Source organism: Stigmatopora argus, chromosome 5 (assembly GCF_051989625.1).
Source record: "Stigmatopora argus isolate UIUO_Sarg chromosome 5, RoL_Sarg_1.0, whole genome shotgun sequence".
Classification (NCBI taxonomy): domain Eukaryota; kingdom Metazoa; phylum Chordata; class Actinopteri; order Syngnathiformes; family Syngnathidae; genus Stigmatopora; species Stigmatopora argus.
The window spans coordinates 3,359,395-3,375,695 of NC_135391.1; the positions used below are offsets into that span (position 1 = coordinate 3,359,395).

General features: G+C 38.6%; 1 protein-coding gene across 1 annotated transcript; it reads right to left on the bottom strand.

Moving 5' to 3' along the window:
* Positions 1 to 718: 718 nt before the first annotated feature.
* On the bottom strand, positions 719 to 6,038 carry angptl2b (angiopoietin-like 2b). Its single transcript, XM_077600980.1, has 4 exons — positions 5,177 to 6,038; positions 2,643 to 2,836; positions 987 to 1,257; positions 719 to 918 (listed from the first exon to the last, which is right to left on the bottom strand). The coding sequence occupies exons 1-4, from the start codon at positions 6,036 to 6,038 to the stop codon at positions 719 to 721; spliced, it is 1,527 nt and encodes a 508-aa protein (XP_077457106.1).
* Positions 6,039 to 16,301: the final 10,263 nt, after the last annotated feature.

Below are 16,301 nucleotides of genomic sequence, written 5' to 3' on the forward strand. Positions count from 1 at the left end.
CAAGTGATTCCCTTTTAAAAGTTTGGATAAACTTTGGCAGTTTTGTGATATAGTCACAGTCTAGAGGTCCCCCTTTAGGAGTTTTGGTCAGAAGCCCTTGAGAGTACTTCAATGTTCTTCTGCTTGTGTGGGTTTGTCTATGCAATTTTCTCCATCTTCTCTTTACATTCCAACCGCACGCGTACATGTTCGATGAATTGAACACTCAATCGACCATGTATGACAGACTGAAATGTTGTTTTTCTTGGGTACATGTGCTTGGATGGGTTTCAACTTCCCTCTAACAAGGAAAAGCAGTATAGAAAATAGATTGTTTTCTTTTCTACAATGAAAGAGAAACTTTATCTCTACACAATAGACCAACTGAATGTCATATAATGAACTTTTAATATAATTATTGTACCTGGTTTGTTCCCTGGACAGACATTCCAGTTATGATGTGAGTTAAATTTCCAGTTAACAGGCAGACAAATACATTTTAATTTCATCTGTCTCTGACCATGACGTAAATGCAGTGTCTTCTAAATTCTAATTTTTTTTATGGGTGATAAGAGAAACATTTCACTATAAAGTCTTGTACAGTACCTGAGCAATGAACCAATTGAATTATTATCGGAAAGTAAAGTGGTAATAGTAGCGCACAATGAGAATTTTTCACCATTGGTCTTTTGTTGGAGGGAAACTGAGGAATGAAGCCATGTTTTTGTTTTACAATAAGTTAGTGGAAAGTGTTTGCATTTGGACGAATCATCATAGTAACTCTCTTAAGCGAATAAGCTCCTCCCCTGAACTCCGCCCAGTAAACTCCATCTTGGTAACGGCTTCGGTAATGTCCTCCTCTGTACCAGACGCCATTTAAATTGGAATGGGCGCAGGAGTTGTACCACCAACCTCCCTTTTGGTAGTGGGCGCAGTTTCCTGGGGGGTTGAGAAGGATTAGTATTTGAAATTTGTCACGGAGGTGCTTTTTATTGAGTCCTACTTACCTGTATAGGCATCATGGTCTCTATCCAGTGTTGTGAACTGTTTTCCGTTGTGCCAGGTGAGGGAGTCGCCGGCGTTGCCATGGTAACGCCCGACTCGTAGTTTGTAGTAGTCAGCCTCGGCCTCCACCCTGAAGCTGGCGTACTCGGCAAAAACCTTTCTGCCCGACCAGTCCTCCAGAGTGACTAGAAGTTTGTAGGTTCCCTGGTTGGTCAGCCAGTAGATGTTTTCCAGGCCCAGCCAGTATTCGCCATCCATGTTTCCAAATCCTTGCTAGGAAGTGGAGAAATCATTGGTATATTTAGGTTTTTTGTTGTTGTTCTTATTTTTCCTTGATTGGGATTCAATTTGAGAGTGGGGGTCGAAATTTGATTGTTTTTGTTTTAATTAAAATATGTTCTTTTAGTGGATGTGGTGGTCCCCAAGGGGTGTTAAAGCCATTTTTTGGCATGTCTCTCAGATGGCTGTTAAGGCTGCCAAAAATTAATTGACTAATGAATTGAAAGATTTTCTGATAGTTGTTAGATAATTTAAAGACATGAAAATGTGTCCAAATTCTCTTTTTTAGTCTCTTATCGGCAAATATTATAGATTTATAGTATTACTGTTAAAAAGGTAGGCAGCATGTTTTATCATTTTTAATGAAAAGGGAAAAAGGTAAATATTCTCTTTTATTTACAAAAAAGACGGAGTAAACATTTTCATTTTCAATTTCATTTTTGGGAAATTTAGATATTTTGGGATAAAAACATATCAAAATATTTTTTTTCTTATTAAATGTGTACTTAGTACTTATTTAATATTTTTTGAACCAGGTAAGAATAGTAATTGTTCTCTATACATACTGTCATAAAACATAAAGTTGACACATGATTTACTTTCGAGGAATTAGTGTGGCGGGCCAGATTTGGCCCCCGGTCCGCCTGTTTGACACCTGTAAACTAAACTAACAAAGCTGTATTGGCCTGAGCTCGCTTCCTTGGCTAACAATAGGCATGTTTATTCCAACACACCTCTTAAAACGCTCAGGTTACACTCAATTAAATGAACAATCCCTTCCAATTATTTTTTATTTGGGTTTTATTCCTTGCGTGGACCATTCTCGGAAGCTAATAACGAATTTAACACATCTTTGAAGTTGTTTATCAACAATAACCAATTGTTGTAAATGGAGCGAATGAGTCATGTTGGACTCGCATTCAGTAAGTGTTTGTTTGGTGATTTTGTTATTGGAAACAAAGCGAGCCGCCTAATCCAAAGTCTTACAAAGTTTTTTTTCGAAAACTCACTGGCTAGTCGACACATGCTTTGAATCACAAAACGCTCGTTGCGATGAGCACATGAATGCAATTTCTCATCTCTGGAGGTTTAAGTATTTGGTCTAGTAAATATATGTTTCTGTATACAAATCTTACACAGCCACCTTTCAGATATTTTTACTTTTCAATTTTTCTGGTAAAGGTAATTCTTAAGTCAATTCACTAAACCAGATGATGGGATAAATGAGTCATTCTTTACGCAAGCACGACTTGAGACACTCTGTTAAGCGCTCAATGATCCCTTCCCTTATTTGTTATTTTTGCGCATCTGGTTAGCGTCACTGCCCCGTTTGAGAAACCAGTTGGATGCTTGATTGGGTGTGATGTACGGGTGGGCACCTTGTAGGTCTCCCAGTTCCTGAAAAAGTTGACGGAGCCGTCCACTCTCCTCTGGATTACGGTCCAGCCGCCTGGGTCGTGTCTCTGGTCACACCACACCTGCATTAGACGGTTGGCATTCTCGGGTTTTAACAAGTACATGCCGCTGTTGCTGTGGCCTTCGTCCAGAGCGTGTAGGCAGTCTCGGAATGGACCTGGACAGAAACGTAGTACTTTGTCAAGCGCAGTGGTTTCAAACGTGGAAGTGAAAGTGGCTTACTTGGAGGTCTGATCCAGTCTTGCCTGGCCTGTAGCTCATTCATAGCGTACGTGCAGAATTAAATGTTTTTATTATATCGACAAGGGCGAACAGAAGTTTGTGTGATCGAGTGTGTGCACTATACTACACTTTGCTGCTTTTCTTATTCATTCTTTCGACTTTTGCCTTCAATGTCGGCCAATAATAAACCTTGAAATATCCCAAACCCAATAGGAAGTCACCTGGAAATCCCTCAAAAGTCAGCAGGAACCGACAGACGAACAAAAATCATCTCTGAAAGTCCCTTAAAATCAATAGGAAATAATCCTTTCAGTGCCATTGAACAGAAGATTCATTTTCCCCTCCCAGTCAAAATGGGTTGGACGTCTAGCGCAGTCAGTGGTCGCAAGTCAGTTAACTTTTTGGGCCAAAAATAAACTGGTCCGGCCCACCAAGTTGGCGTGAACGTGGCCCGCAAAACAAACTGACTTTGACAGCCATGGTCAAGCAGGTAATATTTTGTCCAGACATCCCTGTCATGGCGTTTAGTGTAACAGCATATTCGCAGCAACCACAAATAGATTTGGGATTCCGACAAAGGGAATCCCATCCATCATCGTGTTAGTTTAACTGTAAAATTTGTCTTTGGCTTCTCTTCTCATCAGGGAAATGGCTGTGGCGGAGCCAAAAGAAACACTGGCATAAGTGCAAAGGGAAGCCCGACGACCGAATAATGAAACAGCGGCAAATTTTTCGATCCTTTTACTTGCTCAATTTTTAAGTGCAACATTTATTTAAACATTTATTTGAATTTTAGGAAGACCAAAACTTCACTTGTGTCTTCTAAAAATGATTTAGATTCAGGGAAGCAAGTATAAAATGCCAGAATCCATCCATTCACTATACATATGGCTTCTCGCGGGGGTGCTGGAACCTATCCCAGCTTTATATATTTTCCCCAAATCTTGCCAATCAGACCGTACACTTAATTTGAAACCTGTTTGGCATGGACAAAACACTGTACTGGTACAAGTGGTCCTCTTAATTGAGTGTGAAAGTGTTTCCGCAACTGCAGTATGCCATCTGGTACCTTAAATAATGTGCTCAAATACAATATAGACATCATGTATTACCTGTCATAAGGAAACAGATGTAGTGCTTTACCATTTTGGAGGGTCATTAAAAATGCCAGGTAACAGGGAACAAATCAAACTATTCAATATTTATGTTAATCCTTCTCAGATGGCAATTACAAACTGTAATCTAAGTTTTATAGTTTGAACCCTGGTTACATACGTCATTTAATCTTATATGCCACTAATTTAATGCCAAAACGGCTTTTTTCGGAGCAGTCGCAAGACAGAGAATGGTCCGCTTTTTTACTTGATAAGTTCATTTTTTGGGAGAAAACAGATGACTTGATTCATGCCTGCTGCAAGTGGAACAAATGACATCATTGCCTCTTGGTATCTCCCGCCTTCCCTTCCTATTTCTGTGCTCTTGTGTGTTGCTCCTAGCACTTCATGACACTATCAGTGTGAAAAGTTTTGAATATTTTCAAGGAGTAAAGATCTTAGCCCTTTTAAAATGTAGAAATACTTCTTTTTGGGCACTCTGGCGGAATAGTTGGCTTGTTCCAGAAAGTGATAAAACGTACAGGAACATGTGCTATATTTTAGTTTGATGGAATTTTAAATCAAGCTCAAATAATCACGAAACATTAGGTTGTTAGCATGAATTGGAAAATGGATTATGGGCAATTCTTTGCGTTAAAAATGTTTGGGAGAAAATAGAGAATGTTGTCTTTCCACAAAAGCATAGATTTGGCATTTGATTTGGAAAAATGGATTGTGAGCCAAGTTTTGCTTTTAAAAATGTTTACAGGGAAATAATAGACTTTTGTCTTTCCACAAAAGCATAGATTTTATACTTATGGGCAATGCTTTGTGTTAAAAATGTTTGGGAGAAAATAGAGAATTTTGTCTTTCCACAAAAGCATAGATTTGGCATTTGATTTGGAAAAACAGATTATGACCGGCGTTTTGCTTTTAAAAATGTTTACAAGGAAATAATAGATTTTTTTTTCCACAAAAGCATAGATTTTATACTTATGGGCAGTGCTTTGTGTAAAAAATGTTTGGGGGAAAATTGAGAATTTTGTCTCCACAAAAGCATAGATTTGGCATTTGATTTGGAAAACAGATTATGACCGACGTTTTGCTTTTAAAAATGTTTACAGGGAAATTATAGACTTTTGTCTTTCCACAAAAGCATAGATTTTATACACCAGGCTTACCGGAAGGTTTGTCGGTAGATGATGGGTCGTGTGTGATGGTAGGCATAGTTGGCGGCGGTAGAGACTTCTGGTCGCTCTGTATCTCGTTGCTAAGTGGTTTGTTTGCCCGAGGAAGGACCGGAGGCTGGTACGGCCTGTGAAGAGGCGGCGAGGGCCGAGGCGGCTGAGCCCGGGGCTGCGGTACGGGGACGTGTCGGGTAGGGGGGCGACCCTGGCACTGCTCCTCCAGCAATGCAATAAGAGTCGACTGGTTGGTGGACAAAGAGGCCAAGTGCTGGTACTTGTGTTCCAAGTCTTTATAGCGACTAGCAAGCTGTTGCATCTCGGAAGTCTGGTTCAGGATTCTGTTCTCTACCTGAGCCAACTCCAGGGCATTGTCTCTCTTCCTAATGATCTCGTGGAGGAGTTGCATGTAGAGCTGGGTCACTCTGGAATTCATATTTCGGCTTTCTTTCCTCAGAAGCTTGACCTCGTTCACAATGCCGCCATCGACTTCTACCAGTTGTTGCAGGGTCTCGATTTGCGTTTTCTGTTTCTGCAACTCCACGTTGAGCAGGTCCAGCTCCTGCTTGTTCACGCGATGCTCCAGCGTGACGTCCGGCTCCTTGGAGTTGACGCAGATCGCTCCCGTCACCTTTTGCTGCGGCACGATGAACGTGTAGGAGCATCTGTCTTGTGGTTGTTCGGCGGGAGCGCGTTTGCTTCTTCCCGCGTAAAGAAATTCTCTCTCGGGGCCATCGTCGCTGCTGTCAAATTCTTGGGCTCCCGTGTAGCTCTGGCTGTCTGAGGCACTCCCCTGAATCTGACAGACTAGGCCATAAGCGAGAAGGAACCCCAGTAGAACCATTGAAGGGGTCTCCATGAGACTGTGTCCAACTCACCAAGCCTGGGGGAGGCAAGAAGAAAGGGAAGAGTGTGGTTTCAATCAATTGTGAGGTCACCAAAGATTCATTTCCATGTGTGCAATTCCGTTGTGCCTCATTGCCTGTTTTTCAAAGCCGCTTTTTGGTTCTCAAATGAAAGCCGCATGGGTTAAACGATGTCTTCTTACCTGCTGACTGCTGTTGTACCGATACCAATACTAGAACTGGAAAGAGCCCCCGTACGGCAATAAAATCAGTTTTTTGTTTCAAGTAGGAGCCTATTGCAGGTCCTTGTTATCTGGGAATGTTCAGCTTTATGCCTCCCTTCGAAGCTGAGGTGAAAAGTGGATTTCTTTGACTATGCATGCTATGAGCTTTGCTTTTTTTCCATTCAAACACATTTTTAAAATAATACTTGCTGGGCCGTATTTCCTAGGGACCAGGGAGAGTTCCATTTTGCCTCGTCAGAAGCAGTCTATTATAAACCGATCCACATCTGCCTGAGGGTGAATCAGAAAGCCTAATACGACTTAGCCGTTGTTAACAAGACACAGATCACTATTGTCCTAAAATACATTTTTATGAAGTGTTTTTTGAGCGGACAACGCTTGTTATGATCAGTCGCTGTTGACTCTCAGGGAGTGCAATAAACGGTCCTTCCTCAATGTCAATGATCTAAACGTGAAATCCATTGGAAAAACTCAATCCAAATTTGAATGGCAGTTCACCACGGATCATTCCACCCGTCGCTTAATCAAGCACGCCAGGAGACGTTCAGCTAGGTTCACATTCGCACTCCAGCCCGTTCGGTAAAGCTCAGCGTAGATTCATTAGAAGCCAAGCAACCTCTCCCTGACTGGCCGATGTCTCTCGCCCTCATCACTCTCGTTTCAGCCTGAGCCTGGCATTCCTCACATTCTTAGTCACCTCATTAGTGCCAGTCCCCGTGCACACATGGAGAGAGACCTGGACCTTGTCGATGCAGGACCTCTTTATCATTTGTCCGAGGCGCACCTACCAAACATACTGTGTCCTACTTTCTCTACAACTGCAATTCAAGTACACAGCAGCACATATTTTTTAGTAGCTGAAATGAAGCATTCACTTTTTAACCAGTTATCAACTCTGCCCAGTAATGAATGAGACCTAATAATTGTTCCCGAAATCTTGATGCAAGTTGAAGGTGTTCATATTGTATTATTTTAAAGCAGAACTCATTTTTTCCTACCGCCTATAAAATTTAGTGAAAACATATTTGAATCGTGATGAGACGACTTCTTATTCATACTGTGGTCATTCATTCATTGTCTGTACCGCTTATCCTCACAAGGGTCACGGGGGTTCTAGGGCCTCATAATTTGACATGTTCACTCAGCTTGGGATGTGGGAGTAAATGGGAGAACCCACAGAAAACCCTCATGTAAACTCCACACTGGAAGAACACAACCATCACTCAATCTCATCATTGACTTAGTGTGATAAATAGTCTGTTCAATTGTTTCATAGTAGAACATTTTCTCAATGCAAATGACAAAAAATATTTTAAAAAATCAGATTTTCATTTGCCATGATAAAAGATGAATTCAATCTTACAAGAAAACGGAAGCGTATTGATGAGCGTCCCTCAGTTGCTTTCTCTCTCGATTAAGTCACCTGTAGTTCCTCTTGATAGAAAGTCATCCCAAATCAATTGATCTTGATTCTCCTCACTGTCAACTCAGTCCATTCCAGAAGTGGACAGGTAAAAAGACTTCAAAAGGCTATCACCACACCAAAGACTTGTCATGCATCCGGCGCAAGGTTGACTTCTTGACTGTATCGGGAAACAAAAAGTCCCATCCGTCCTGAAGATATAAACTTTAGCTACTCTCCTGAGTCCAGCAGGTCGTGCGATTTAGAAGACTGTCACTTTGTGGTGAACTGAATCCATCACTTCTCCAAGTCCTAAGAGGCTGTCTCTCTCTGCTGCACTCTCTTTCTCTCTCTTTCTCTCTCTTTCTCTCTCTCTCTCTCTCGCTCTCTCCTCCTCATTTGTTACACTTGATGACTTTTTCAGCAGTTTCAGTAAGCAGACAAATCCAGCTTCAAACCTTCCCCTCTTTTATATTGAATACATTCTTACTGCCTGTAGTCCTCCACACACACTTCTTTCATAACTTGGATTTTTTTGTATGTAGACGAGTACGTATTTTATATGTAAATTCTCTAATTCATTCCACGGTCCTAAAAAAAAAATAACGGCTCACACTTCTTTTGTAACTTGGATGTTTTTTGTAAGTAGACCAGTATTTTATATGTAAATTCTCTAATTCATTCCACGGTCCTAAAAAAAAATAACGGCTCACACTTCTTTCGTAACTTGGATTTTTTGTAAGTAGACCAGTATTTTATATGTAAATTCTCTAATTCGTTCCACGGAATAAGGCAAAGGGTTATGAATAACATTGTGGCATTACAGCAGAGGCAGAGTTATCCTAATTGCTGTCCATGGTGGAGAAATGATGACACATTGATGTCAGTCTGGTCAAATCGTGCCAAGCGTTGATGATTTTTGCAAGCTGTGACTTGGCTTTGCGTACACTGTTACCTTGGATGTTGTCTACTCTGTTGTGTTTTGTTTTTCTTCTCGTCTCCAAAGTTATCTGGCTTTTCTCCAAGCGGCTAATAATGTTGTCATTGGATTTCCTTTGTTTCACTGGGGAATGTTTCAATTTGTATTTGGCTTGATGCTTTTCGCATCGTAAAGACGTGTGTCATCATTTCTGACGATTGAGAATTTTTATCCCGCTCTTCTTGAAATATTTTTTTTTCATCTGATTATTGATATTTCGATGTTCTAGGAAAATTGACTGCTATTTCCTGTCCTGTTCTTTATTTTAAGCTGATTGCTTGTGGCTTGTGGTTCTTGGTGTTGTTCTTCTTGTAGAATTTACTTTAAAGTTCTACTTCTCTGTCATTCATAAAATTTGGTTGCCACGTAACATGGGCTCCTACATATCAATCTTCGGAGCCCAATTCAGTTCAGTGTTAAATTTTTATCCTCTTTTTTTTGTCCTAAAAGGAAGGGAACTCATTATTTTCCCTGATGGCACAATGAAAACGCAGAACTGGCTCAATGAGACACATTTCCTGGCAGAAGATCTGCCGCTATAAAGACGGGCACATTTATTCCATAACATCCTCAAAGTTTATCCTTCAGGAAAAGTTGGATCAAAGCAATTCTCCTCTCCCATGTGATGCATCATGTCTTCTACTAAAGTTGAATTATTCCATCATGCTGTTTCTAGGTTCTTTTCATCTAGATGACAACTGCAGCCGAATGTGAAATTTTCCTCTTTATCCACTGGCTGGAAACTGGATTTTCATTTCAATTTTCACTTGTTATATGACTAACTTATTGGGTTGTATCCAAAGTCACAGCGTTGATACCATGATTAATATTCTTTCCACCATTACATTTGAGCCGGTGGTGTAATAGAAGCACGTGTAAATGTCTAATTTATCCAATTGTGTAAAATAAGACATTCTGAAGCTTTTTTGTGGCTTTTAATCTGCTTGTCATGGGAGTGAAATTGCTAGTATTTGTCCGTCAAAGTCAAATGACCCCGGTGACCTTTCTTTTTCACACAAGGCCAGGTCAGCCAGTCACGATGGATCATTTTCTGCTGACCCATAACGACCTTGTCATCCATGTCCCGGCTTGGCTGTTTGTTACGCCCTACTGAGTGACACCCCTCTCCCAAATGTAAAATCACTTATGTCCATAATGGCTCTTTATTTCCACGTGTCCTCTGGATAGCTAGATGAGAAACCTGATAATACCCAGAACAGGAATTGATATTCCCCGGTGTTAAGGTATGGGAAAAAAGTTGACTTCATATTCCATGGCCTTGCTGGGTCAAGATCGCTGCTTTGGTGACAGGAACGGCAGGACTATAGGTTGGAAAAATGCAAGATTTATCATCGGAGTGGAAATAACGGGACTGTCGGGTCCAACCCAAAGCGCAAAAAAAAAAGACACGTACAGTACATGGAATGCATGATAAATCGTGGAAGAATGTTTGCAGAAAGTATGAGAATCGATTGTATAATGTGACGGTCGCATCATCCTGAGTTTGAAAAAGTTCTAATCAACATTCTACTCTAACTAAATGATTATTTGTCAGTACTGAATTTCATGCAAGTTGAAAATATCCAAACCGGGATTGAAAAATTTTCAGCATCGTCATAAAAAAATGACTCAATCATCAAGGGAAGTGAAAGTAGTACGGTTCGAGTTTCCCAAAACTCTGACCGTGAAGTTTTATTAGCATCTTTTAGGATTATGTCAGCTGCATTTTTGACCTATTTTTGCCTGATGACCATTGGCTGTTTAAAGCAAAGTCCACACAAGCCTTCCTACCTTTAAAAAAATAAATAACGCATCTCTATTTATCATCCGATTTGGAACATGATGCCACTGTTAAAACCGCTGGGGATGTGACGGTATAGTTATTTCACATGTTCCATAAACAGCTTGATTTTTTTTTACGAGCATGAAAGAATCATGTCTTGCTCCCGCAGCTATTCAAGCATGATTCTTTCACCGGTGTGTAAAACAGGGGACACACACACTATGTGCATGTTTATTTAGGTTCAGGTCTATTAGCTTTAACGACCAATGTCCTGGGGAGACGACATCCTGGGGAATAACTAGAATGGGACCCCCTAGGTCGATTTTTTTGCTCATTTCCCTCTTGTTTACAGAATAATGGATGGTTCGACCCAAGCTGACTGTTTTTTTTTCTTCTAATTTTTTAAGTGGAACCCCTGACAGCCATAGGACACCTCCATTTCTTTTCAATAAAGCCTGCTTGCATGTCCTCAAAAAGTAAACCAGGACATGTGTCGTCATAAACTTAAATGGATTAAAAGACGTGTAGCGTGGGAAGATTTGAAAATATAAAATACAGGCAATAAACGTACACGTGGGGAATAATATGGTGATTACTTATCTATTTTAACTCCTAATTATTCATTTTGTTGACTACTATTTATTTATTATGTTGACAACTAAGTAATTTATTATTTTTGTAGATTATTTATTATTATTTAGTGATTATGTATCTTTTGATTTGTTTGTTGTTGTTATTTATGCACTCCCCTACATATTTGTTATGGACTACTTATTTATTTTTATTATTAGTTATTGTTATTTTTTATTGACAACTTAGTTACTTATTACTTTTTGTTGATTACTATTATTTTTTTTTTTAGTGATTGTTTATCTGTTCATTTGTTTGTTTATTGTTGTTTATTTGTGCACTTCCCTACATATTTGATATTGACTACTTGTTTATTTCTTAGTTATTGTTATTATTTATTGAGTATTTATTTAATTATTTTTCTTATTTACTGATTATTTATTTGATTGTTTTTTGTTGTTGTTATTGTGCCCTTTGAGGCTTTAAATCTCATTTTACTTGGATAATGACTACAAAAGCATTCAATTCATTTGAAAAACAGCCGTTTTTATTTAATCAGATCATATGATGCAAATAATACATATAACTGAAGGGGAGGATGCATTTTAACCAATCAGGTATCTCAAGTGTAATCAGTTGATTCCTGTCAGCTGCTGCAGGTTTCTGGAGAAATCTCATGGATTTGACTTTCTGTGCTGGATCTGCTGGAACAAAAACCTGCTCCCATTGCCACCCTTTTTGGAATACTTTGAACACCTCTGCTTTAGGGTAAAGTAAACAAACATATTTCTTCCTTATTATTATTGTTATTTCTTACCTTGCAATTTTAAGCCTGAATGTACACATGCTGATTTTTTTAATTGGTGTAAGCAACAAACAAATGCATTTGTTAGACTGATGTTTTGTTGACAAAAAAGAACTAAATAATGAGCCTGTTTAAGACTGAATTGACCTTTAACTTACAGGAAGTACTCGCTCCTGTTTATGTGAGCAAATCAACCACTGTGTCTTTAAACCACATAGATTTGTTTGAGCCTGTCATATTGTTTAAACTGTGACTGTTTGGCCTCAAATTGATACATTACTCCCACATATTACTTTGTGACACATCTAAGTATTGCTTTAACAAAGTTAAGCCATCCATGCCTCAGGAAAAGTGAGGATAACAAAGCAATTTTGGAAACATAGCACCTAAACTGACCTCCATCTTGCTCACGTAATGAGCTTGTCACACTTGATTTCTAGATTTAAGAATGCTGAATTAGCTCATAGAAGTTATGTAACTTAGGCGGCGCGGTGGATAAGTGGATAGCGCGTCGGGCTCGCAGCTGTGGGGTACTGGGTTCAAATCCGGGTTGGTCTTCCTGTGTGGAGTTTGCATGTTCTCCTTTGGCCTGCGTGGGTTTCCTTCAGGTACTCTGGTTTCCTCCCACATTCCAAAGACAATCTAAATTGCCCCTAGTTATGAGTGTGAGAGTGAATGGTTGTCTGTCAACTCAATCCCCAGCTGGGATAGGCTCCAGCACCCCTCGTGACCCTAGTGAGGATAAAGCAATTCATAAAATGAACAATTGAATGAATGAATTAACATAAATTACATTTTAGACTCCTCTATTCCTGAAAACCTGTTTGCTTAATGGTCTAATACATTGTCACTGAAATGAAAAATAGCATTGCATCACAGAATTTGCTTCTTTTGGAAACTTAACATATATTTATTCATGTATTTATTTATTCACTTACTTATTAACTATCTATTTATGTCTAAAATGCCTTTCCTATTTCTGCATCCTCACCCTCTTGCTACTGTGACAACGAATTTTTCCGAATATGGGATGAATAAAGTTATCCAATCCAATTAGCTAAGGTAGCTTCTGTAAAAACAGTAGTTAATCAGGTGCCGTAAAATTTTGACTTTCTCAATGTCTTAAACAGAGGTAAAGATCTTGCTTTAAAGATGTACCCGCTCAGTTATTCTTTATGTTTTGATTACTTTGCCATGTGTGAAGAGGAAGTGACCAAACACAGAAGAAAATCAACATGGAAGACCAGAACCTTTAAAACTCAGTAGGATCTACCTTTAATCACCTCTCCAATATCTTGAAATAAACCAGAGATAAAGGCAACTACCTTCAATTCATGAATCCCGAACATTTTTAGACAAATTTTCCCAAGTGGTAAAAGACTGACAAAATCAATGAGGCTTGTGTCATGCTTTTTTGCAAAGCCCCAAAGGGTCTAAAAAGGGTTTTTCTTATATTATGGTTTCCCATGTTCTTCCAGCCACAGTCATATTTTCCAGATCAAAGCTTTTCCTCGAAGACGGATCCAAATTTCACAGAAGAATTTGCTGCAAAGGCACAAAAGGAACTAGATTTTCCACTGTACATTAGATCACGTGTTTGGCGTTGTGCTTGGAACAGATTTTAGCTTCCTGAGACCTACCCTTTACATTTTTCATAGAAATATGAGAAGACAAAATACTTCCAAATCTATACTTTTCAAAAGTGATATCATCAAGATTTTTTTTATTCCAGCGGCTACAGAAAGTTTATTTTTTATATGCTCAACGTGGCTAAGAGGATTTTTCTGGACCACAGTAGACAGGCTTAATAGCACCACAATTTTGAACAAACACATGTGGACACTTGGTATTCTCTCAGAGCCCATGTTGATCTCATCATTTGGCTGAGGACTTTTATTTTATTTTTTTTATCATAAGGTCAGACAACAACAGAAGGCCAGACTTCAACTTTCAATGTGGACACAATCCGTTAGCGTTTAGTTTGGAAAAGCACCAGGAAAACATTTATTAAGAAGTAACTCAAGTCTTTGACTCCTTCAACAATGCGAGTTGTGAACATGGTTTTGAAAGACACAAGCTTCAGATAGTGTTTCTTTGGTAATTTTTTTTATTGAGAATAATAGAATAAGTGCAAACTGCGGTTTTTAGCCATCCAGTTTCAATAATGGATTTTCTTGTTCGGGCTTGAGGAAAAAAATAAATCCTTGTTCTGATCGTTTGTGGTTCAGAAAACTGATGCTGAACCAGAAAACAATTAATTTTACATTTTACACCTTCTGGAACTGTTTAGACTTACATTAAATCTACATCCATGTTTTGCAATATAAAAAAAATCTGTCTCATCAATGACAAGGCTGGATGAAATGAAGTATTTTGTTGTGGTTACAAGCTAACTGCCAACAGTAGATTCTGCAAATTAAGATTTAATTACAGATATTTCACATGATGCATTTAATCATGAGTTGCACTTGTCTTTTTACTGAGGATAATTATCCGGATTGCAGTTAATCCTTCTGAGATGCTTTGCCAGCGATAAACATCACTAGAAACCGCACTGTGTTTTCAAATCACACTTTTGTAATTGCTACCATTTGACAGACGGTTGTAAATGTCAGCTTTTATTGGAGAGAACTTGAACTTGGTTTATACAATGTGTGCTGAGAATAATTATCTTTATTTTCATCTGGCAGGAGCAGTCGATTTCTCTCCTTCCGTAAACGTGGCGAGCAGATTCGCTTTAGAATAATGGAGTTCCTGTTTTTTGGGTTTTTTTTTTAATTACTGTCGTAATTGCACTTTTTAGGATGTGGACAAAATGTTAAACATGCTTGTAGGAGTGAGAGAAAAGTTTAGTGTTGAGGTGGGAGTGCATCAGGGGTCAACTTTAAGCCCCTTTTAGTTTGCCGTAGTGATGGATAGACTTGTAGATGCTATTGTGCAGATGATATTGTGACCTAGAGCAGGGGTGTCAAACTCGGGTTGGTTTGCGGGCCGCGTTAACGTCAACTTGATTTCATGTGGGCCGGACCATTTTAGATATAATATTTAGATTTTTTTCTATAAATGGATTAAAAGAACTGGATTAAAAGCCCTGACTATTCAGTTTTTCATAGATCCAAAACAATGTTTATTTTAGCTTTTTTATATATATTTTTAGATTTTACAAAATGATTTTTGAACTAAAAATACAGAAAAAATGGATTAAAAAATTACAATTATTGATTTAAAAGGGGGAAATCAGGAAATTTAATATACATCTATACTCTTCATTTTAATTTGATCCTAAAACAGAAAGTCGGCAGTCATGATTTACTTTCCCGGGCCACACAAAATGCTGCAGCGGGCCAGAATTGACCCCCGGGCCGCCACTTTGACACATGGGACCTAGAGTGAGAGCAGGTAAAGGAAAACATGGAGATATTGAGGTTTGCTCGAGAATAAATAGGAATTAATCCAGTTCAGTTTTCTGGAATGCAAGAACTAGAGTAGTAGTTTGAAGGGAATAACTCAAAAAAGCTGTATTGTTGCGTCGATGCATAATCATGCTTAAGATTTCATTCATTTGTATGTGAAAGTGACCAAACTTGATTACCACACCTTTTGTAGCAGAGAAGACAGGAGTGTATTCATTTGCTACGTCAATGCAATTAAGGGAACAAGTCGACTTTTACCCAATTGAAGGTTATTTACTGTATTATCTGTCTAGTAATGGACCGTACTTAAATTGTCCGTCCAAAGAGTTAAAGTTCAAGTTACCTCATGTTTAAATGTCAAAACTTCCACCAAGTTGAGCCAATGTTTAGTCTCGAGAGTGTTGCTCGTATTAGGCAGCTATTTCCACTGGCTAGGTGGAACACAAGCTCTCCAGACAGACATTTCTGTATAACACTCATCGTTCCGTCCACTTTTGTGCCCGAATTATGTAAACCCAGGATGATTCTGGTGACTGTTATGTCACCATTTGATTTCAGTTTATTTTCATGTGGTAAATGATTCAGTCATGGAATGGCATCGTGACAGGAATGAGAATGAACTAGCTTGCTGGGTTGATTATTTTTATTCAGTTTTCATATGATGTGCAGTCAAATATTTAAGTTCATAATGATATACGGAAGTTTTGATTTGGCAGTAATAAGAGGATGCAGGCATGTTAAATACCACCCATGACTAAACTCTTTTCAAAATGTAGTTATTTTTTCCCAAAATTGGCCAATTTTCTAAATACAAAACTTCTCATTAGCTTTAATAAATATTTTCAAATATAAGTATTGACAATCTTGCCTTATTGCAATATATAGATAATAAAATATTAATTAGTAACTTCAACCTGAGTCACTTTTTATTGTGACACCACAAATCTCAGACCCACAATTTAAAATAAATATGCAAAAACATGACTCAATTTTTTTATGTAACCCTTCATATAACTATAATTTGCAAATCCCACCCCATTTATTAAGCACATCAGATATTTTTTGAAGTATCAGAATTGG